The 21,341-nt window shown below is 51.2% G+C and overlaps 7 protein-coding genes across 7 annotated transcripts; 6 read left to right on the top strand and 1 right to left on the bottom strand.

The window, feature by feature from the left end:
* Positions 1–1,418: 1,418 nt before the first annotated feature.
* N7473_012849 (phosphatase PAP2 family protein) lies at positions 1,419–2,914 on the top strand (the record flags this gene model as incomplete). The annotated part of the gene is made up of 3 exons (XM_057158788.1): positions 1,419–1,805; positions 1,885–2,419; positions 2,487–2,914. 3 exons carry the CDS (start codon positions 1,419–1,421, stop codon positions 2,912–2,914), a joined length of 1,350 nt encoding a protein of 449 aa, XP_057002742.1.
* Positions 2,915–4,188: 1,274 nt separating this feature from the next.
* On the top strand, positions 4,189–6,221 carry N7473_012848 (uncharacterized protein; the record flags this gene model as incomplete). The annotated part of the gene is made up of 5 exons (XM_057158787.1): positions 4,189–4,318; positions 4,456–4,912; positions 4,995–5,391; positions 5,455–5,659; positions 5,734–6,221. 5 exons carry the CDS (start codon positions 4,189–4,191, stop codon positions 6,219–6,221), a joined length of 1,677 nt encoding a protein of 558 aa, XP_057002741.1.
* A 1,574-nt stretch (positions 6,222–7,795) lies between these two features.
* Positions 7,796–9,166, bottom strand: ppmA (type 2C protein phosphatase PTC7; the record flags this gene model as incomplete). Its single annotated transcript, XM_057158786.1, has 1 exon — positions 7,796–9,166. One exon carries the CDS (start codon positions 9,164–9,166, stop codon positions 7,796–7,798), a length of 1,371 nt encoding a protein of 456 aa, XP_057002740.1.
* A 478-nt stretch (positions 9,167–9,644) lies between these two features.
* N7473_012846 (putative pre-mRNA splicing factor) lies at positions 9,645–11,707 on the top strand. Its single transcript, XM_057158785.1, has 3 exons — positions 9,645–9,785; positions 9,947–9,980; positions 10,036–11,707. Exons 1-3 carry the CDS (start codon positions 9,741–9,743, stop codon positions 11,520–11,522), a joined length of 1,566 nt encoding a protein of 521 aa, XP_057002739.1. The 5' UTR covers positions 9,645–9,740; the 3' UTR covers positions 11,523–11,707.
* A 326-nt stretch (positions 11,708–12,033) lies between these two features.
* On the top strand, positions 12,034–12,888 carry N7473_012845 (J-type chaperone JAC1; the record flags this gene model as incomplete). Its single annotated transcript, XM_057158784.1, has 1 exon — positions 12,034–12,888. The coding sequence occupies one exon, from the start codon at positions 12,034–12,036 to the stop codon at positions 12,886–12,888; it is 855 nt and encodes a 284-aa protein (XP_057002738.1).
* Positions 12,889–14,309: 1,421 nt separating this feature from the next.
* N7473_012844 (uncharacterized protein) lies at positions 14,310–16,406 on the top strand (the record flags this gene model as incomplete). Its single annotated transcript, XM_057158783.1, has 1 exon — positions 14,310–16,406. One exon carries the CDS (start codon positions 14,310–14,312, stop codon positions 16,404–16,406), a length of 2,097 nt encoding a protein of 698 aa, XP_057002737.1.
* Positions 16,407–18,781: 2,375 nt separating this feature from the next.
* On the top strand, positions 18,782–20,011 carry N7473_012843 (tellurite-resistance/dicarboxylate transporter family protein; the record flags this gene model as incomplete). The annotated part of the gene is made up of 1 exon (XM_057158782.1): positions 18,782–20,011. One exon carries the CDS (start codon positions 18,782–18,784, stop codon positions 20,009–20,011), a length of 1,230 nt encoding a protein of 409 aa, XP_057002736.1.
* Positions 20,012–21,341: the final 1,330 nt, after the last annotated feature.

Below are 21,341 nucleotides of genomic sequence, written 5' to 3'. Positions count from 1 at the left end.
TCCTCTGGGCACAGACCCAACCAAACCGAACCAGAAAGCAGACTTTCGTACTTTGTGAGCTGCTAGTCTGCTTGATGGGCCAGCCTGCGTGGTCACTATTCTCTTATAGCGAGGCCCACTTTTACTAATGCCAAAGCCCATGTAGCTTCTCGGATCCGCCCGGATTCAAAGAGGACCAGGACCAGGTCCTGCCAAGGAAGCCCGGGACCCTGGGATGTCCGATTCCGCGTTCTCGGATTCTGGATTCTAGGGGTTCCGCTGAGTAAAGAGAGAGCCTATACCTAGCCCTTTCTTTAAGTTATTAGAGGTAGATAAAAAGTCATCTTCTATAAAGCAGGGGGGAGGTGACTCCCATCCGCCGGGATCCGGTGTAGAATGGACCCTAGTCTGCATGTTTGCCCACATGCATACGAGTCCCTCTCGTACCAAGGAGAAATGAACAGGGCAGAACGAGCATAGTTATGCAATGCCACACGAAGATATACACAAGTTATACCAATAGCTTGATCTAACGAGAGTCATTTTCGGAGGACCCGAGACGGGTCAAGTCTTGATTATATTCTAATTGTCTCTATCCTTAAACGAAAGTATAGCTAAAAAGGAGTCGGCGCCGAGGCCACAGCGCAGGGCTGATCCAATTTATTTGGTGTCACATTCATCAATTATGTTATGCACATAGATTCGATGCATTTTGGATGATTTTATCCTCCAAAAATACACTGAAGTGGCCTATCAGATCTCGTCAGACTATGATACGGTGGAGCCACCCGCCATATACGAAGTATGAGCAATACATATGTTAGTATGTGCATTGTCTATAGCCTTTGTACGAGAACGAGTACGCAAGAGGCACGCGACACTTGTTTTCCTTTCATGCACGATCTCCTCTACCAATCCGCTCGAGTTCCACAAGCCTTGGCGCATTGCCCTACTGCCTGTCACGCATTTGATTCGATGATGATTCTAATTCGGACTCATCAAGTACCATTCAGTTGATTGACTCGGCATCCGGCCTGTCCGAACATCCGCTGGGCATGCTGTCCCTATTGCCAAGTTTCAGAGGTCGTCGGCGGTTTCGGTTGGCCGTGGCTGCTCTTTCCTCCCCAGGACCCCAGCAAAATAGACCAACCATGGCCAAAAAGGGAAATGATGGGCGGAAATCACCCACCGGTGACTGCCCTCGTGCCTGGTTCTCTCTTCGGATCGGTCTCGGTCTCTACAATCTCACGGCGTTGGGCTTTGGATTCGGCCCAGCATGATTCTGGTCACTTACCCTCCACCAGTGCTATTCTTACGGGGACCCATGCCTCATTTGTATCATATCTGATTTTATCTCTTGTTTCCCCCCCCGTTCTTTTCATCGGTGGCAGCTTCTCTTCGACGTTGTGCTGCGAGAGCTTGGCTATCTTGAACTCGTCATGGGTGCTGGGGCTATTCTCGAGCCCTTGGCGGTGATTGTGCTCCTCTTTGGAGGTACCTGGATCAATAGGGTCACCAAAACCGCGTTTTCACACACATATATTCGGCGACAGTCTTCCGAATACGTACAAGCCGACTCGCGAGACTCTCTGGAGTCAGGATGTTCAAGCCCAACATCCAAGGACGGCCGTTTGAGCGCTCGATCCTGCTCCCCGATACCGCAGATTTCCGATGATCGATGGCATAAACGACAGCTCAAAATCCTAGGCCTGTCCTGGACGATATCTTCTCCCAATACGGAGGTGTTCAAAGACCGACTGCTGAGCCGTCTGCTTCGAAAATTGCCTTTTCTGGTGGAATGCTGGTACTGGGCTCTGGTATATTGGGTAAGTTGACGCTGGCCGTGGGAAGAAAAGAAGATAACAAGCTCCATTCCCTTCTCTAACCGTCGGGTTATACAAACAGACATATCAGCTCGGTCGTGCATTCACCGCCGTCACTCTTCAAGAAGACACCGTCAACGTCGCCAGAAGCCATGCCCTGAAATTGATTGAGTTGGAGGAACGCCTAAGAATCTTCTGGGAGTTGCCCATTCAGCACTTCTTTCTTCGTCACCCTTTGGTCATGACTTGGATCAATTGGATATACTCCTTCATCCATATCCCGGGTACTATCGCATTCCTTGTCTGGCTATATTACTATACTATCACTCGCAATCGAATTAGTGAGCCGCAACAAGGAAAGCCCCGAGGGACAGTGGGTGGATCGCCAGCAGGCCCATTACTGTATCAGGCGAGACGACGCACATTGGCTGTGTGCAATCTGCTCGCATTCGTGGTGTTTACCCTCTGGCCCTGTATGCCGCCTCGTTTGCTTAGCGATCCAAATGTCGAGGGCCCCGAAGGAGAGCTTGCTCGTAGTTATGGCTTCATCGACACTGTACATGGGGCCAATGGTGCTGGAAGTGTGTGGACAGAGAACCGATTCTGCAATCAATATGGTAAGTATGATTGTATTTTCTTGCGCCACAGTCGAGTTCCTTATCTGACTATGTTTGCTTTCTTCAGCGGCAATGCCGTCCTTGCATTTTGGTTACTCTCTAATGATTGGACTTACCATTATGACCATCCCACTTCCTTCGCACCATCGAAGAGCCCTCCGTTCTCGCCTCGGATGGGGCATCGGGCTGCGCATCCCATCGTGGCAGAGGATGGTCTGTCTAGTTCTCGGTTTCCTCTATCCGTTCATTATCTTGGTGGCTATCGTGGCCACAGCCAACCACTTTATTGTGGATGCAGTTGCCGGAGCTCTGGTGTGTGCCTTAGGATGGTGGTCAAATGGAGTGCTGTTGAATCTGTTACCGGTGGAGGACTACTTTCTCTGGCTGGTTCGAATCCATAAGCCAGAGCCAACATCCATCAACATCATCGACAGGTTATCCGATGAGTGGGAATCGGAGGATTCCGAGATACGACCGGCTGTACTGCCACCATGAAGAAGCACATTCTTTGTAGATAGTTGCTGAACACCACTGTGATAGCATGATTGACGTTGGACAGAACTTGTGGATACCCAAAGGACTTCGCCGCCTAGTGGCCGAAGCTCGTCGATGCCGTGTGAATATGGCATAAGCATTATTATTACCAGGCACGTCTTACATAGAACGAAGCTTGATGTTGTTTGGACTTTGTGCATTCTCATGTCCCTGTCGTAGGTTGGTCGATACCTGTGAATACTATAATTTCTTTGTCTTTTCATCCATTAGAACATGATATCTTCAAAGTCTTAAAAGAAGTCAAAATGCTAGAAACTGGTATGCAGTATGCCGTATCCGGAGAGTGACAGGTGTATATTCTCGGTGACGTTTTCCAGCTGTGGGGTTTCAGATGCTTACAGAAGCAGAGAGCTATCACAATGAGACCACAGCCACCAACTTCCAATCGAATTATTTCAAGTCTTATGGCGACAGTACGGCTCTTTCAAATCTCCATTTCTTTTGAATATTTCTTTTCTACACCTTGAGAATCTCTTCTTCATTTAAAACGACATTGCTGTCAACCTGGTAGCTCGTGGTATCTCCTAGTGAGTCTCTAGTCCCATAAACTGAGCCTGAATCTAACTCAGCATCAACGGAATCATATATACGAATTTCTGTGACTGAGTTAGACACTATCAAAGACCTCAGCAGTCTACAATCACTTCTGGGTGGCTCCTGAGCTTTATTCTCCATCTGGCCACCTACGGGGGCTAGATACAGATTGCACCGGCTTCGAGAAGCGGATTACAACTATCACCAGGCCTCAAGAAACCTTGGGTGGAACGAAAGTGGTGTTAATTGACCATCAAACACTTCAAGTGAAGGTCTTGCAGGCGGTGATTCAGACGACAAGCTGCCTATCTACGGTGACATCGCGGTGGAGCCCTGTGCACTCCAATCAGCTCGCCCTACATTCAACTTCGTGAGCTAATTCAAGAGTTTTTGACTCGAGGAGAGCTCTATTCAGCTCTACAAACATCTACCGAGGCAGGAAGCACCCACCGGACCCTTCAGTGCTGCCGTGGTGAAGCTATTCCGAAGTTGTGGCGTCATTGGCCGCTGTTCCCCGTTCTCAGACCCCAACGCGTCCTTCCCGCGATCCGACCTGCGCGACTCTAACCTTCTCCACATCTTTCTCACCCACCTTCCCCTGCCACCCATTCGCACCACCCAACATCCCCCTCTCCCCCAATTCTTGACCCATTCCCCTCGACACACTGGGTACTGCAACCATGGCCGACGATACTCCTGTCGCTGCCCCCGCTGAGGCCGTCGACCAGCCCGAGCGCGCTGCCGCGGCCGGCGACAAGCCTACCGACCAGGAATCCGAGAACGTGACCACCACCGAGGACAAGAAGACCGGTAAGCTCACCCTCACATCCGCGCATGGCCCCCGATCGGGAGTCAAGCTTCTCGATTGAAGCTGGCCCTCAGACCGGGAGGATCATGCCCTCTGTGCGACCACAGCCAGCTAACCTCACTTGCCTTGGCCCGCCTAGACACTGCGAGCGCAACCGACGAGAAGAAGGGCGCCGAAGCTGGCGCTGACAAGGCTATTGACTCTGGTGATGCGAATGAGGCCAAGGATGCCGCCGCCACTGCCGCTGGTGATGCCGCAGAGGCGAACGGAACCCCAGCCTCTTCCAAGAAGGCCTCAAAGGACCGCCGCCGCTCCAGCGGTGTCGCTGAGAAGTCCAAGCTGAACAAACGCAAGTCTATGACCAAGCTCACTCAGCTGAGCGTGCAGCCTGGCGAGTACTACCTTGCGCGTCTGCGTAGCTATGCGCCATGGCCATCCATCATCTGCGACGAGGAGATGCTCCCTCAGTCTCTGCTTGACACCCGTCCCGTCACGGCTGCGCAACCCGACGGAACCTACCGCGCTGACTACGCGGATGGTGGAAAGCGAGCCCACGAGCGTACCTACCCCGTCATGTTCTTCCAGAGCAACGAGTTGTAAGTGATTGACATCTTCGAAAACCCGAGAATGGCCGGGTGTACATTGTTTCAATTGATAGCTGATTGTCGGTCTACGCAGCGCCTGGATCCCCAACACCCAACTTACCCCGATCACCGCTGCCGAGTGCAAGGATGTCTCTGAGAAGAACAAGGCCAAGGGCCTGATCGAGGCATACAAGGTTGCTTCGGAGGGCCACGACCTCGCATACTTCAAAAAGATGCTGTCGGACCACGAGGCCGCCATCCAGCAAGAAATTGAGGAGGAAGAAGCCGCCGAGGCCGCAAAGGCAGCTGCTAAGGCTGAGAAGGAGGCCGCAAAGGAGGCCGCTAAGGAGGCTAAGAAGGCCGCCGCCACCAAGTCCAAGCGCAAGAGCAAGGGCCCCGATACCGATGTTGAAATGGAGGATGCGGACGACTCCAAGAAGGCCAAGGCCTCCAAGAAGCGCAAGAACGAGACTGATGGCGATGCTGAGAAGGTGAGTGTCCATTGCTACATTGCCGACGAGCTTTACAAGCTTTGAAACTGACTTCATGGATAGCCCGCGAAGACTCCCAAGACCAGCACCAAGCTGAAGTTGACTACCCCGAAGGCGCCTGCGGAGGAGAAGAAGACCCCCGCCAGCAAGGCCAAGAAGGCCACCTCCAAGAAGGCCAAGGCCGCGGAGGAAGACTCTACCCCCGAGGCCAAGGAGCCAGAGAAGCAGGTTGACCCCGAGGAGCTGAAGAAAAAGAAGGAGAAGGAGAGTATGTATCACCAAGAGCCTACCGAGGGCGAAGCTATACTTTTGAAGAAAACACAGACTAATTATCGACTACAGTTCTTTTCCTGCGTCACAAGCTGCAAAAGGGATTCATTTCCCGTGAAATGCCACCCAAGGAGGATGAGATGGCCACCATGGCCGGTTATTTCGACAAGTTGGACAAGCACGCTGATCTGGAAGTTTCCATCATCCGCTCTACCAAGATCAACAAGGTTCTGAAGATGATCGTCAAGCTGGACACCATCCCCCGGGATGAGGAATTCCAATTCCGTCACCGCGCAATGAACATCTTGACTAGCTGGAAGAGTGTGCTGGAGACTGACGTCCCTGCGCCATCCGACAAGGAGAGCAAGCCCACTGCGAACGGCGCCCACAAGAACGATGACGGTGCCGATACTCCCAAGGTGGACACCGAGGAGGAGAAGGAGCCCGAGAGCAAGGCCGCCAACGATGATACCCCTATGCCCGACGCCGAAAAGGAAGAGGCCGATCAGACGGAATCCAAGGAACCCGCCGAGGAGAAGACTGTGGGGGCTGCCGCGTAAGCGTGCAACGCCGGGAATGGAGTACAAGTACATGCTCTGGAGTCTTCTACGTTGTTCTCCCTTCCAATCTTGTGTGTCTTTTCTTTTGCTGTCTCTCATGGAACCGGTCTGGGTGCTGCTCTGCTCTGATACTGAACTTCTGATGTCTTTCCTCTCTAACTCTCCTCTGATCCGATTTGGACAGAGACTTGTTCATGTTATGCTGTGTTTCTTTCTTCCTCTATCTCCCCCTCCCTTCCTGATAATCCACCCATGCGTTGCCATTGCCATGTAGTATCTGCAAATCTTTGGGTCTGGGGTTTGAAACTGGTCTGGGCTTTTTGTGGCTTGGCCTGGTTAATTGTTTTGTGTTAATTTAAGGCAATGAAAAATGGTGTCCTTCAATTTAATATTTGTGGTGTTTCTTCTAATGTATCTGATTCGTTCCTTAGTGACCGTATAAATGGGTAGTGGTAGAAGGTGTGGTTGTATCTTGCCCCTATGGCCGATGACTGACCGTAATTGAAAGTATCTCTACTTTCATGCCATTTAGGTATCAAGACAGCCCTCAGCGTAGGGGGAAGTCTCAGTGGAGAGGGTATTCAAGGTTCGAAGAGATCCCGATGTACATAAAGTAGACTATCTGTGGAGGCATGGTATCATCCTGAATCTCTTCTGCGATGGTACAAGGTCTATCATCCTATATCAAGATATCAAACATCTATGAAGATTGTTTGTCATTAGGCACTTCCATCCATCTAAGACTGATATTCGAGCCATATCCAACTAGCCACGGCCAAACATCAAACATTTCAAAGTAAGTCCCGTCGCCTCTCTCATGAATCGAACCTCCAACCTTCGTCTCCCCTATATACTGCACCGTGTTACTGCATCACCATCCACGGACACCGATAAACATCGTCGTTTCTACACTGCACCTGATATCCACCTTTATACCCTCTTCACATCGTTTAAAAGGCTATTGACGTATGAAATAAAGTAAGGCATAGAGGTGTATTACTATAAATCTTTATTCGAAGAATAGTATTACTAAAAAACCTCCAAAAAAGAACTCCCCCGCCTAGGGGTGTGCCCGGCCGTCCGTGGAGCTTACAGCGTCAACACTGGCCCAGTACTTTTCTTCTTTTGTCTGCTCTTTCCTCCAGGGCACACCTATGGTTCACCAATTTATGGTGGGTACCAACTAGGCCATGTGAGGGGGGAGAGTGAATGTTTGTCCTGGAAATCGGTGATAAGCTTGCTTTGACGCTTGGAATTGCCTTTTTGGATCTTGACTCTTTTTGGATGTTGTACATACTCAATGCTGGAATTTGAGGATGAACAAACAATTTGGTGTTTATTTTTCCTATCGCTCTACTATAGACCGGACACCCTTTATAATGGAGGAAGTCCTCGAAAAGAAAACAAGTAACTAAATCTGATGATATGTATGATATAAGACGAATAATCCTCCTGCCCAATTAACAATCCCTGCGCCCGACAATGCAGAATGAAAGATGCAAGTGATTAATCCCAATGTTTCCGATGTTTATCGACTCAAGTCGTAGAGTTTTATATAAGTGCACCGCGGTGTTCTACTCGCCACGTGTGCCGCTGGCAAGACTCTCGTCGACGGCCACAATGACCAGAGCGCAGATGTCATCCACCTTGCCCCCGCGGTAGTAGTCTCCCGGGTAGTAACGCTGCGCCTCCTTGGCGAAGGGGCCATCGCGGCGGAAGTCGACACTGGCAACCTTGGCTTCACCGGCGATGGAGGCGGCCAGAAGGGATTGGAGGGTAAGGGTGGATTCGAGAGATGCGTTCTCCTTTTCGTTTGGTTGAGATGCGGAAGGGTTCTTTGGCGGTGGGAATGCAGTGGCCAGTCCGCCTGGAACTGTCAGTCCAGCAAGAGTATCGGAAATCCCGACGCCATAGTCTTCAGTGGCTGTCCAAGCGCCAGTCAAGACCATACGACTCGTGACAACTTTCAGTATATCCTGATTATTCAGGTTGTCAAAGACACCGTCTGTAGCGAGGATGAGCACGTCACCGTGCTGCATCTGGACATTTGTGACGGCGGCATCCTTGGGGAAGTCTTCCAAATAGGCTCCCCCAAAGACTGACGCCTGAGCACGCATTTTCGGGGGAATCACGCTTAGTTGATAGGGTGTATTGAACCCGTGGGTTTGCGGGACAGAGTAGTGGTGGACGGCGGCAAGACGGAGTAGCACAGAGCCCGAGTCACCCAGATTAGCCAGCTCAACACGGCCATCTGGAAGCGCGACGCCGACAGACGCAGTGCTGCCACCCGCCTTGATCGCCGGGTCCTCCACAACCTGGTCATATCCGGCCTGCAACAGTTGCTTCGGCCGCAGTTTGTCTGCAGGCGAGTCCCAGGACAGAGCCGACTGAGCCATATACCCACACAGACCATGCGAAAAGTCCGCCGGATCGACGCGGGACTCTGTCCAGCCGCCTACACCATCAGCCACCGCAAAGGCGACCGCATCGCCTGCATCCGGGTGGCCTGAAATCTCGGAGCCGATGCGGCTTACAAAGAAGGCATCCTCACCACTGTCAGGGCGATTGCGCCGGCGGACGGTCGGGTTCTTGTCTGTAGAGACACCGATGACATCTGACACCGTAGGATCATAGTTATAGGCATTTTTGAGCGGGTGGAAGCGGCGGCCTTTACCCGACGAGGAGACGGCAACCCGATAGGAGATCCGAGAGGACGAGGGCGAGGGATCGGATAGCCGGCCGGGAGTGAAATGGAAGGACCGCTGGAGGGTGTTGTTCAGGGCATATTTGCGAGAGATGGGCGCCAAGGACGGTCGAGAAGTCCCGGCGAACGAGAATAAGGAAGTTTTTGCGCTAGAGTGAGAAATCCTGTCGCGAACAAGGGTTTGTATTTGTAGGCTGCAGGTGGAACTGCAGGCTCTACAGGACACACTTGGCGGGATCATCGCAGGGGGGAAGATCACGACCCTCCCACGAACGAGAGCTCACTGGAGCATCGGAGGACTCGAGAGAAAGAAGGAAGAGAACGAGTCAATTTGGACGAGTAAAGTATAAAGAAAAGAACAGGTGAAGATGAGAGAAAGTCACAAAGGAAATAAAAAACTCAGGAGCGCAGCTGGCCGAACGGATAAGAAATGAACCCGCAGCCTTATCGCGATTGACCGCCTGGCGTCATTGTAATTTTAATTTTTTGTTGAGATTTATCAAGTTTACTTAAGAAGATATGGTATTATAGACTAATTAAAGGTATTTTTACTCTGTACAGGTCCATAGGACTGCCGGTATGTGGTTATTTTCGTAGACTTATCTCAAGCTAGGCTCTGATGTAGGTATACTAGTTGCTGTGTTGGTAAATTTCTATCTTCTCCGGCTTCTGCTTTATCAGTTCTGCCGCCCGCAACTTCCACCTCTGACTTGCTCGCCCATTTGGCTCAGCTCCAAGCTCCTCTTTTAACGCAGCACCTCCTCTTTCGTTGAACAAATTCATTCCCTAGAAGCGCGAGCTTCACTACATTCAAGATGATGCACCCCTCACGACAGGCCTATGTCGAGGAGGCGGCAGAGGTAAGCGACCATCCATTCACGCGACGATTCCTACTGGTCAAGCCTTGTACATGGATTCGCAAGCTATTGCTTGGACTCGGGGCCTCAATCTATCGCTTTTGTTTGAATGCGCGTCGTCGCATGATATTCTTGAATACGAAGCTAATATGCGACACCTCTAGGAGATGGACACGGGCATTGATCTCGCCAACATCCGTAAGCGATCCCCTCCAACAAGCACTCTATAACCCTACTAACAACACGAAAACAGCTGTCGACACAGACTATGAGATCCCCGCATCAGCAGCGGGCATCGCCCCCGAACGGGCATCCGCCATCGCAGCCCAATTCGAGCGCAAACGACGCGCCGCCGCTATGGTGGTGCCCACAGACGATACCCGCGTGCGCCTACGACTACGAGAGCTCGGCGAACCCATCACACTCTTCGGTGAAGGCGTCGTAGAGCGACGAGACCGTCTGCGCGAGCTGTTGACCGACCTGGCAGACCGACGGGGTGAGGGTGATATTGAGATGGAAGAGGCCGAGGAGGAGGAAGAGGCCGAACAGCAGGAGGAATTCTACACAGAGGGCACAGACGCGCTTCTAGAAGCTCGGAAAGCTATTGCTCGCTATTCACTACCGCGAGCGAAGGCCCGAGTAGCACGACTAAAGGAGGAATCGACTATCCCGCTTCGAACACACGTCAAGCACCGGAAAGCGGTCAAAGAGAAGCTGGGAGGGTTTGACTTGTACGGATCACAGATTGCGGGTGACCGGCCGGTCAGTATCTGTCGATTCGCACCGGATGGGCAGACTATCGCGGCTGGAAACTGGGGCGGCAGTATCAAGCTGCTGACCGTGCCGAACTTGGAGGAAAAGGCAAACCTGAAGGGACATAATGACCGTGTTGGTGGTCTAGCGTGGTTCCCAGGAGCTACGCTCCCGGAATCAAACGTATCACCATCAAGTGTTAACCTCATCTCCGGAGGTGGGGAGGGAAATATCAAGCTGTGGGCACTCGATTCAGACAAACCACTAGCCACGCTGTCTGGACACTCAGGGCGAGTGTGTCGCACCGAATTCCACCCCTCAGGACGATATGCAGCGTCTGCCTCCTTCGATACAACATGGCGACTCTGGGACGTCGAGACTACTACGGAGCTACTCTTGCAAGAAGGCCATTCACGGGAGGTGTACACCATATCCTTCAACAACGACGGATCTCTCCTTGCCAGCGGAGGTCTTGACAGTATTGGCCGTATCTGGGATCTGCGGACAGGCCGCACGGTAATGATTCTGGAGGGCCACGTCCGCGAAATCTTCGCCATGGACTGGGGTGTGGACGGATACCGCGTTCTGTCGGGATCTGGCGATGGATGGGTCAAATGCTGGGATCTGCGACAAGTGCGGAATATCGGCGGGATTGGCGCACACAAGAGTGTTGTGTCTGATCTTCGCTGGTATAAGGGTGCCGAGTCAGCTTCCTTCTTGCCTACTACCGATGGGCAGATGGAGGTTGATGGAGCTCCTGCACCGACGGGCGATGCGGGAGTCCAGCCCAAGAAGTCTGGTACTTTCTTCGTGTCGAGTGGTTTTGACAAGAATGTCAATATCTTCAGCGCTGATGACTGGTCGTTGGTGAAGACGCTTAGTGGGCATTCGGGTAATGTTCTCAGTACGGATGTTAGTGGTGATGCACAGTGGATCGCAAGCTGTGGCCACGATCGTACCGTGAAGCTTTGGGGTATTGAGGGATAAATTCATAAAATCTTTTGTCCTCGTCCATTCGGACTGCTTCTGTATTAGCCTGCTTTTCCTCACGATGGTGACTGTGGGATGTTCATTATGAATAAGATGATGCTCTAGAACTAGTAAATCTATCGACCTTCGAATTCGTGGTAGACCCCAGTACATAAAGGGCCACCCGATTGTTTTCATAAAACAAGATCCAAGAAGTACAGCCTTTCCATAGCATATTTAAATCTCAAATGCCCCTGTACAATATATGCGTACAGAGTGACCTGAAATAAGACTCTTCAAGGCCTCCAGCAAAGCACACGTACTATTACCAGAACCCAGGTCTCGAATTCAACTTGAACAATAGTTAGGGGCAGATTTGAATAGGGCAATCAGATGTATCCGACCCAAAGATGTTCTTTGTATACTATCACGTGAGCGTGCGGGGATGACGTAAGTTGCAGTTTTCCGCGGCAGGATATCTCCGACTCCGACGCTCGGCTTCAAGCTTTCTTCTATCAACAATTTCAAAATGGCCCTCCACGCCCCACGCCTGGCGCGGCACTTATGCCGCTCAGCGACACCACGGAAGATCATCACATCCACCCGACAAGGCCTGATCAACTCATCCCAACGCGATGCGTGCACGCTCTGCCAGTCTCGCACCCAGATAAACCGAAGCTCAACTTTCGGCCTCGGGCCAAAGTCCATATACAAGCCTACAAACACACCAACCCGCCGCGCAGCCTCAACAGCAACATCCTCAGCACAAACTCCTACTGAAACAACCGAACCCCCCATCACCGGCGCCCCAGACATAACAAACCATTACACAATCTTCCCAAAAACCCTCCCAGCGGGACCACCCCCATCCTCACCCTTCGAAATCTCCATCAGCGACCTCCGCCGCGAATTCCTCCAACTCCAAGGCACAGTCCACCCCGACAAATACCCCTCCGGCGCGGCAAAACAGCAAGCCGAAGCGCTATCCGCGCGCATCAACGAAGCCTACCGCACCCTCTCCGACCCTCTCCAACGCGCGCAGTATCTCCTCCGTGAATGGCACGGGATCGACGTCACAGCCGAAGACGCCTCGACCAAGCACGCGCTGGACGCTAACACGCTTATGGAAGTGATGGAGGTGCAGGAGACGATTGAGGAGGTTGGTGCTTCGCCGGAGGCGGAGGCGGAGATTGATGCTTTAAAGGATGAGAATGAGGTGCGGATTAGGGATTGTGTGGGGGTTTTGGCGGGGGCGTTTGATCGGGGGGATATTGAGGGGGCGAGGAGGGAGTGTGTTAAGTTGAGGTTTTGGTATAGCGTTGGGGAAGGGTTGAGGGAGTGGGAGCCTGGGAGTACGGAGATTCGGTTGGTGCATGGGTCTTAGATGGGGGAAGTGTATTATGATTTGGATATGACTTGTATTGGATTGAAGATGGGACTTTCTTGGGATAGTATATAGATTTGAGATATCCTCCCCTCTTGTATTATTTGAGATTGTTATTTGATGGTGGTGATGTACGATATTCTCGGTTGTAGTATAATGACGATGATATCGATAGACATTGACTTGTATGTTCCAAGATGTCAGTCAATTACTATGACGAGCTCTGCTTGTGTAGAAACACATTCTAGCCATGAAATCCTGGGTACACTGTGGAAATCATGAATGGAATCCAATAATATTGACTTCTACTTTCTTGAAGGAATGCCACGAGTCTATTGAAACTTCGGGTCCCATTCATGTAGAAGCAGTAATGTTCTAGATTATAAAACAGGGTGAGCATGAATATTGATACTGTAATCGTCCAATACTAATCTTTCCTTATAAAGAGAGCAACCAAACCATTCAAGTTGAAGCAGAATAACAAAGTACGACCCATCCTGCAACTACAACCTATTCCATTTGCCTTATCAGCGCTACCAACAACTCCCCGCACCACAGACCGCCACCAGAACTCAGTCAAGGCGAACAAGATCAAGTCCAAATCGGCGAACAAAACATTTTCTTGTCTTGCTATAGTCAGCACTAAAAATCTAAAAAAGTGAAGCTGTCTAGGACACGCACTAACTACAATAGAAACCCAAATTCCAGGGCGATGGTTCTGTTCCAAGTGAGGCCCGCATTTGGGAGGCGAGTTGTAGGCGATTGGGCACGAATGGGGGAAGAAGATCGGCTTTAGTTCTACCTGATTCGCCCAACAAACCCCCATCTCGAATCCCTAATTTGCGGAGCTTGATTGGATATGGAGGCTTGCTGCATAGTTGCTTTACTTTTTTACTAATTAGATTTTTACCGATGCGATTGCGGGTATGCACGGTGATGGAAATGAATGTCTAAGAGTACTACTAACTACTAACGGTTCGTGATGAGGTACTACTATAAATGGGAGAACATACTTGACAAGGTTATTCCAGAGGAATATTGTTGACTTCATGATTACTATTGAGAACCCTTTGGGTACCAGACGAGTTGATACACCGGAGACAAACCCCTGGTCGATCCGAGTCGAGTCGGTCTGCTGGCAAGGCGTTGGCGTTGATGATGGCCCCCCTCCTCTTCTCCTCTCCCCATCAGCACTGCACACGTAGCCCGCTACCAGGACTTTCGGCGACTATCTGGGTCCTGTACCCGAGTGATGCTGGGCCAAGATTGACTAAACTCCTGTGGGAGGGTGGAATCAGTGCTGCATACTTAAACAGTTGCGACACCACGGTCGCCGACAGTAGTGGGAATAATCATTTACCTTTTCATCATCATCAAATATAATCCGCCTTTGGGATCACACCAGCAGAGCAGCAGCTCCCATGGACCAACGGGACTTTAGTAGGTGTGTACCACCACACAACCCTCCCAGTACCCCCAACCCATTGTCCCAAGCGGCTTTAGCCTCGGATCTAAAATCGCGGAACATTGCTGACCCCGTCAACCCTCTCTGCACCAACAGTATTATCCACTCACCATCATTCACATTCCTCGTCGGGCCCAAACACACCAAATTAACCATCCAGTCCGGTCTCGCCCAACATGTCTCCAAACCACTGCACAACCTCATGAACAATGGACACACACGGGAATCCAGACACCGCATCGCAGTACTAGAGGATGAAGATGTCGAAACCTTCGTCGCATTCTGCGAGTATGCGTATACCGGCGATTATAAGGTGCCTCGGTTACCGGTGCCAGCACCACTGCTAACACCCGTACCCGCACCAGAGTCATCACCCCGAGAGGATACCCGGACGAGAGCGGTAGAGTGTGTGACCAGTCCAGGACTTTCTTGGAGAGGGACGTATCGTTCGGATTCGGTTTCGTCGGCGGTACCCCCGCCAGCCCCGTCGCCGCCGCCGGAGAGTGAGACTGATGCTCAGACTGTGAAGGCTGAGGGGGAGGTAGCGTCGGTGGTTGAGGAGGATGTGTCTGCTGAAGCGGAGGCTGAGGTAGAGACTGAAGCTGAAGCTAGTCCTGAGACAGAAGCAGTTGCAGAAGAAGCGGCAGAGCCCGAGGCACAGGAGACACCTACCGATGAAGCTCAACCGCCACAAGAGACAGATGAGACCATCGAGCCCACCGAGCCAGTTGAGGAACCTAGCATAGCAGACTGGGCCCAATATCGGGTTTACGAGGATGCACTTGCAGACACTGGAGCGCAGACAACCACTGAACCCGCTGAACGGGCCAACTCGCCAACCTGGGAAGGATCATCAGCATGTCTGGGGATGAGTAGGAGGAAAAGAATTGCGCTGAAAAAGAAGATGAGGAAAGAGAGGATGCAAACCGTGCCGCTGGAAGAGGAACCCCCAGCAAGCTTGACGCCGCCATCGACGCCGCCTCGTCAGGCCTCTGACGTTGTCCAGACGCAAGACGAGCCCGCACCAGATCCCGAGCCTGTACCGATAGAAGCGGAAGACATTGAGCCCGAGCCAGTTGCAAACGAAGACGATGCGCCAGCAGAACTAGAAGAAGCAGAGGCAGAGGCAGAAATAGAGGCACCAACGAAGGAACCACCAGCCTCGTTCCTACCCTCCCCAGCGCCCTCGCCCTCCGCAATCCTCTACGATGGCCCAGAATGGGCTCAACCTGACTGTCCTCCCCAAGAAGAAAATGCAAATTCCAAAGGCGAAGATGACACACCAGGCCCAAAATCCTCAACCTCCTGGGACAATTCCCCAACAGCCTCACAAACCATCCAAGAACCCTCCTCCCCGAAACCAATCATCGACATGTCCTTTGCAAAGCAACAATCCGACTCGTCCCCAAGAACCCCCGGCCTCAGCCTCTGGGACGAATTCGCCGCATTACAATACAACGATGACACCGCAGTACCATCAACCCCAAAGCCACCCACCAACTCAACGTCAACTTCAACGGAACTCCCCTACCTAACCTTCCACGCAAAAGTCTACGTCTTCGCAACACGATACCTCATCCCAGCCCTCGCCCAACTCTGTCTCCGGAAACTGCACACCGACCTCGTCCACCTTCCTCTTGGCGGTGGGAACATCGAGGAAGGACAGACACAATCACAAACACAGGACTACACAGAAGCCGACGCCGATGCCGATGCACAGGCACATCCACCCACTAGACCGGGTCTACCCGGTGCATCAGCAATAGTCCTCGACGTGCTCCGCTACGCCTACACAAAGACCACACGTCTAGAACCAATCAACCCTACCTCTGCGACACAGCTACGTGAGAACGAGCTGCGGAGACTGGTGGTGCATTATGCAGCTTGTCGGGTAAAGGAATTGGCGCGGTGGCATGGGGGTGGAAGTGGGAGTGCGACGCCTGCGGTTAGAGGGGTTGGTGTGGGTGTTGATGGGATGAAGCCGGATAGTTTGCGGGCTTTGTTGGATGGGACGCCTGAGTTGGCGAGTGATCTTGTTTATCGGATGATGTGATGGAGACCTAGATTCGAGATTGGTAGTGGATTTGGGATGGGATTCGGGGGTTGTCCGGGTTTGATGCACTGTTTCCCTGTTGTTCATGATGCAAGAGTGCATAAGTGTATATATGAAGGGGATCCGCTGGACTACTGCTTTTCTTCTTTCTTGGTATCTTGGCCTTTGTATCAGGTTGCATTATTTTGTGATTCTTGGCGTTGAGACTGTTTCATTGAAGTCTTTTCATTTCTTGGCTGTGGCAATGCATTTTTTGTACTCCGTACTCTGTGAATGGAGTTGTCCAAGGACCTCAATTTTGAGTCTGAATATGAGTATCTTCTAGAGAGCACGTCATACATCGAAGACTTATAGACATTCGAGAATAGTCTCCGCATATCGTACATAGGTATGATATATATCTGTATAAACTGATAGAAAACGGTTGACACCATTCAATCGAATACTATTACAACCAATGATGTACCTCATATTCCCCACGATCCACTAACCGTTATGAACTAGGACTGTACAATCCTCCACCCACATCCTCTTTTTCATCCATATTATTCATTCAGTAGTCATCGTACTGTGCTCCATCACCGACCCACCAACAAGCACCCGCCAGGCCTGGGCAGACTTGGCAGACACCGATAACATCATAACAACCGACCAATCCGCCACTCCTCAAAAATGATGAAAGAATAAGCATGAAACGCAATTCTGCCGGTGATCGACAGTCGTGATTCCTTGGTTCTCTTGGCAGGGATTATTTCCGGGACTGAATAGTTCAATAGTTCCCCGTTAGCGCGGGGTGTTGGCGTGGAGGCTGTGAAGGAAATTTAAGATAGGCGATGGATGATGATGCATTCAGGGGTCGCCTAATACAGTAGTTGCAGCTAGTTATGAATCATGATAGTTACGAGATTCAATTAGCATAAAGTTGATTAGTGACAGGAGTTTCATTAGGAGAATAAGTACGGAGTACTGATCACCTGATCCATCACCTGGGCTTGGATCTATCAACATCGCCTCTTCTCCTCTCCACCCAGTCAGCCTATTCGCTGATCATTACAGACTGTTTTCTGCCTTGTCTGGTTGCAATTTCCCCTGACTTGAACTCTTTTATTTCTTTTTTCTCACACAGCCTCACACACTACAGCCCCTAAAAAGCTTGGCAGCGGTCCGGCGATGATGCGTCGATCATCGGCCTTGGCTGACCACGTTGTACAGTTCCTTCCTCCGAAAGGTATACCAAGACTGCTGTCCATTCGGCCCGAGAGGATTACCTCTTTAATATTCATCCCAAAGACCAAGATTTCCGGCGTGAAGTTTCTCACAGAATTCAACAAAGCACAATCTTGCGAGTTGCTCGTTCAGACCTGACGTGCAACTCACCTGGTCCCAACCCGCTCAGGGGTGGATATCAACACACCCGAACCGAGCCACGCAGCAAGAACCACAGCCAGTTCTTGGCACTGATGAACGCTCTTCCGGCCCAGGCAGAGAAATTTCCTTTTCCTGCAAGACACTGACTTCAGACCCCAATTTCAAATCCCCAGAGGGTGGGAACTGGGCATCCGACATCTAACGCCCAACTGTGACCCCCTAAACCCTTAACTCTCCGGCCCAGAGTGGGTCGCCCGCACTGACTCCTCGAACTATAGACTCCATTTTCCCACTATTCCATCCACCAAACAAACCATGTCCCCATACGGAGTATGGACCACATCACCCTGCGCCCCCCTGGCGGCAATGAATGCCTAGCCAGAAATCACGGGGCGATCAATGCTCCAGTTCTTGGCCTCCTGATAAGCCTCTGGATTCTGGTAGGTCCATTCTGGCGAGCAATGCCCTGACGACAGAGTCAATGGCCTAGGCACCAGGTTATACAGTTGCCCTCGGAGACGCGGTGTGTCTAGTTGTCGCGGCAGTTCTTGGTGTTTGTCTTGGCCGTGGATCGTGCCGTGAAGATCTGGCTGGGCGATGATGAATCTGTGGCGGATGGTTTGGACCATCTGAGATGGTACTATTGAATTATCGGGGATTTAAAGGTGATGGAGAGCTTCTTTAAGGGAGTTAATTCTATTCCATTCAATCTATTCATCTGCATTTCCAAGCTATTTCTGATTCTTCTTCCAGTCACTTCATTGCATTTGCATCAGCCATTGCCAATTATCATTGCCGTCTTTTGTTCCCTTTCCCTCTTCTTTTTTCCGGTCCCCACTGGACATCTCGTTTGTTGATATCTTCATTCTTTGCTTCATCAAGCTGGAGGGACTATCATAGTCCTTGACCTCCAATCCACTCTCTTTTGATTCTATCTACTTCCAAGGGGAACATCCAATTGCATTGCTATACAGCACATCTCATTTTATATAACAATTTTCATCACAATGTCCGCTCTCTCCAGCCCAGGCCTCCTGGGCACCGAAAGCTACGAGCTTCCACCACACTCCTCCCACTCCAACGCCTCCAACACACCAATCCTACATGGAGACCCCGAGAAGTCTCAAAAACCATACAGACTTCCCTTCACACAACGACTTCGCCACTTCACCTGGGCCTGGTATACCCTCACAATGAGCACAGGCGGCCTCGCCCTACTAATCGCCAACCAACCAAACACATTCCCGGGCCTCTACCAGATCGGCCTCGCAGTCTACATCATCAACCTCGTCCTCTTCGCCGCAGTGTGCTCTCTTATGGCTACCCGCTTCATCATCCACGGCAATTTCATTGAATCCCTCACCCACGACCGCGAAGGCCTCTTCTTCCCAACCTTCTGGCTCTCCATCGCAACAATGATCACCGGACTAGAGAAATACTTCGGCGACGACCCCGCACCCGCCTTCTCCACAACCCTCCAAGTCCTTTTCTGGATATATTGCGTCTGCACCTTCGCCGTCGCCGTCTTCCAATACTCCTACCTCTTCTCCTCAGTCACCTACAGACTCCAAACCATGATGCCCTCCTGGGTCCTCCCAGCCTTCCCCATCATGCTCAGCGGAACAATCGCCTCTGTCATCGCCGAGCGTCAACCCTCCCACTCTGCCATCCCCATCGTCGCCGCAGGAATGACCTTCCAAGGCCTCGGCTTCAGCCTCAGCTTCATGATGTACTCGCACTACATCGGCCGCCTAATGGAATCAGGCCTGCCCTGCCGCGAGCACAGACCGGGAATGTTCATCTGCGTCGGTCCACCCGCTTTCACTGCACTAGCCCTCATCGGCATGGCGCGCGGTCTCCCAGAAACAATCTCCGTAATGGGAAGCGAAGATACCGTCGCCGATGGCCGGGTCTTGGAGATTCTGGCTCTAGCAGCAGGCGCGTTCCTGTGGGCTTTGAGTCTGTGGTTCTTCTGTGTTGCGCTTATTGCGGTTGTGAGGGCACCACCTACAGCTTTCCACTTGAGTTGGTGGGCGATGGTTTTCCCGAATACGGGGTTTACGCTTGCGACTATTGTTTTGGGAAACGCGTTTGGGAGTGAGGCGATTAAGGGGGTTGGTTCGGCTATGTCGGTTTGTGTTGTGGGGATGTGGGTATTTGTGTTTGTGAATCATGTTTTGGCGGTGGTTCGTCAGGATATTATGTTTCCTGGCAAGGACGAGGATGTCTCGGATTAGGTTGAGGAGTCGTGTTGATTTCTTGTCCGGCGAGTGTCGTGGAGTCTTGCTTTTCATCTTCTGCTCTGCTGGTTTCTTCATCTTGTCTCATGCTCTTTTCAGCATATGGTTTCACTCTTCATGGCGTTGCGATTCCCTCTTTGGTTTGGATATACTGGCATGTTTTGGGCGTTGGTGCATCTTGTGGGGGTCGTTTGTGACACGGCTTCATTTCGATCTTGCATATACACATACACATACATATACACTAGAGCCTCGATAAATAAATGGTCTAAAAGGAGTCAATTCTTATTCGCCCTGCCTCAAAACTGTAACCTGTCCAGTGTTCTATCTATCTGTAACCTCATGCCGACCATCGAACCAGGAGACTAGCCTTCGCGTCACGAGACACGGCTCTAGAATCAGCCCCAACTGATCGGCCATGCTACCTGTTGCTCAAGCTGATGTACCACCGAGCTTCGTGATATGCGTAAGAAGGGCTTTGTTCCAGCATGGACTTGGGTTTGTCCCTTCAGCACGAGTGCCTTGGTTTCCATGGGATCTCTTCATGTCGCGTTGCAATGCCTCCCAGCATGATCAGAGGCCTTGCACGAATGCATGGGGTCTTTGAAACAAAGATTTGAGCAGTCACTTTGACGTTCTCTCTCCATTCTCTCAATCAGTGCAATCTTTCTAGTGTTCTGATTTTCTATTCCCGGCCAAGATCGAAATAACCGCGCGTCAACAAGCACCATGGAGCTCCAAAGTAAGACGCGACGAATCACAAATCTCCTCAAGTCTACTCTCTCAAAGTCAAGAAGACCAAGCGAAGAGGAAGATGAAGATAAAGTTCAGGTTCAAATTCTATCTATTTTCTATTTGACAAAGTGAGTTCCTCTTGGCTTCGTCCCTGTTGACCGAAGTCATCAGGGACTACTAGGCCCCAGCACCACGTCGAGGTGGGAACTCGTCGCTGGGGTAAATCGCGAAAGAGTAAATGTCTTAGATCAAAAAAAGGAGAGTGGGCAAGTCTACGATGAGAGGAGGACAGAATGGGCAGAAGAGAAGAAGAATGAGTGCAGAGGGGAAGGGAGTGTTTACAAGAGTGAAGGCAGCGTCATGTGCAGCATCTGGCATGAGGTAGATGGCCGAAATGGTCAGGGGAGATAGCAGACGATAATTGGTTGAAGAGATCCAAAAGATGAGTACGGCAAGGAGAAGGGGAGTGGGCAGAATGGGCAGAGATGGAGGGGAAAGGGGAGAACCTGGGGGCCAGCAGTCAGTTGGGAATGAAGAAGGGACGATGAAGAAGAAGTCTGGAGAGGAAAAAAAGAGAAGAAGAAGATGGAAG

The sequence above is a fragment of the Penicillium subrubescens genome (assembly GCF_028828155.1).
Source record: "Penicillium subrubescens strain IBT 31985 chromosome Unknown utg000011l_segment0_segment0, whole genome shotgun sequence".
Classification (NCBI taxonomy): domain Eukaryota; kingdom Fungi; phylum Ascomycota; class Eurotiomycetes; order Eurotiales; family Aspergillaceae; genus Penicillium; species Penicillium subrubescens.
The sequence above is the reverse complement of the archived record's forward strand: the minus strand, read 5'-3'. Positions and strand labels throughout refer to the sequence as shown.

Coding starts and splice junctions, on each gene's coding strand:
- N7473_012846 (XM_057158785.1), top strand. CDS start 9,741: ATGATGCACCCCTCACGACAGGCCTATGTCGAGGAGGCGGCAGAG. Junction 9,786..9,946: donor ATGTCGAGGAGGCGGCAGAG/GTAAGCGACCAT, acceptor CGACACCTCTAG/GAGATGGACACGGGCATTGA. Junction 9,981..10,035: donor CATTGATCTCGCCAACATCC/GTAAGCGATCCC, acceptor ACACGAAAACAG/CTGTCGACACAGACTATGAG.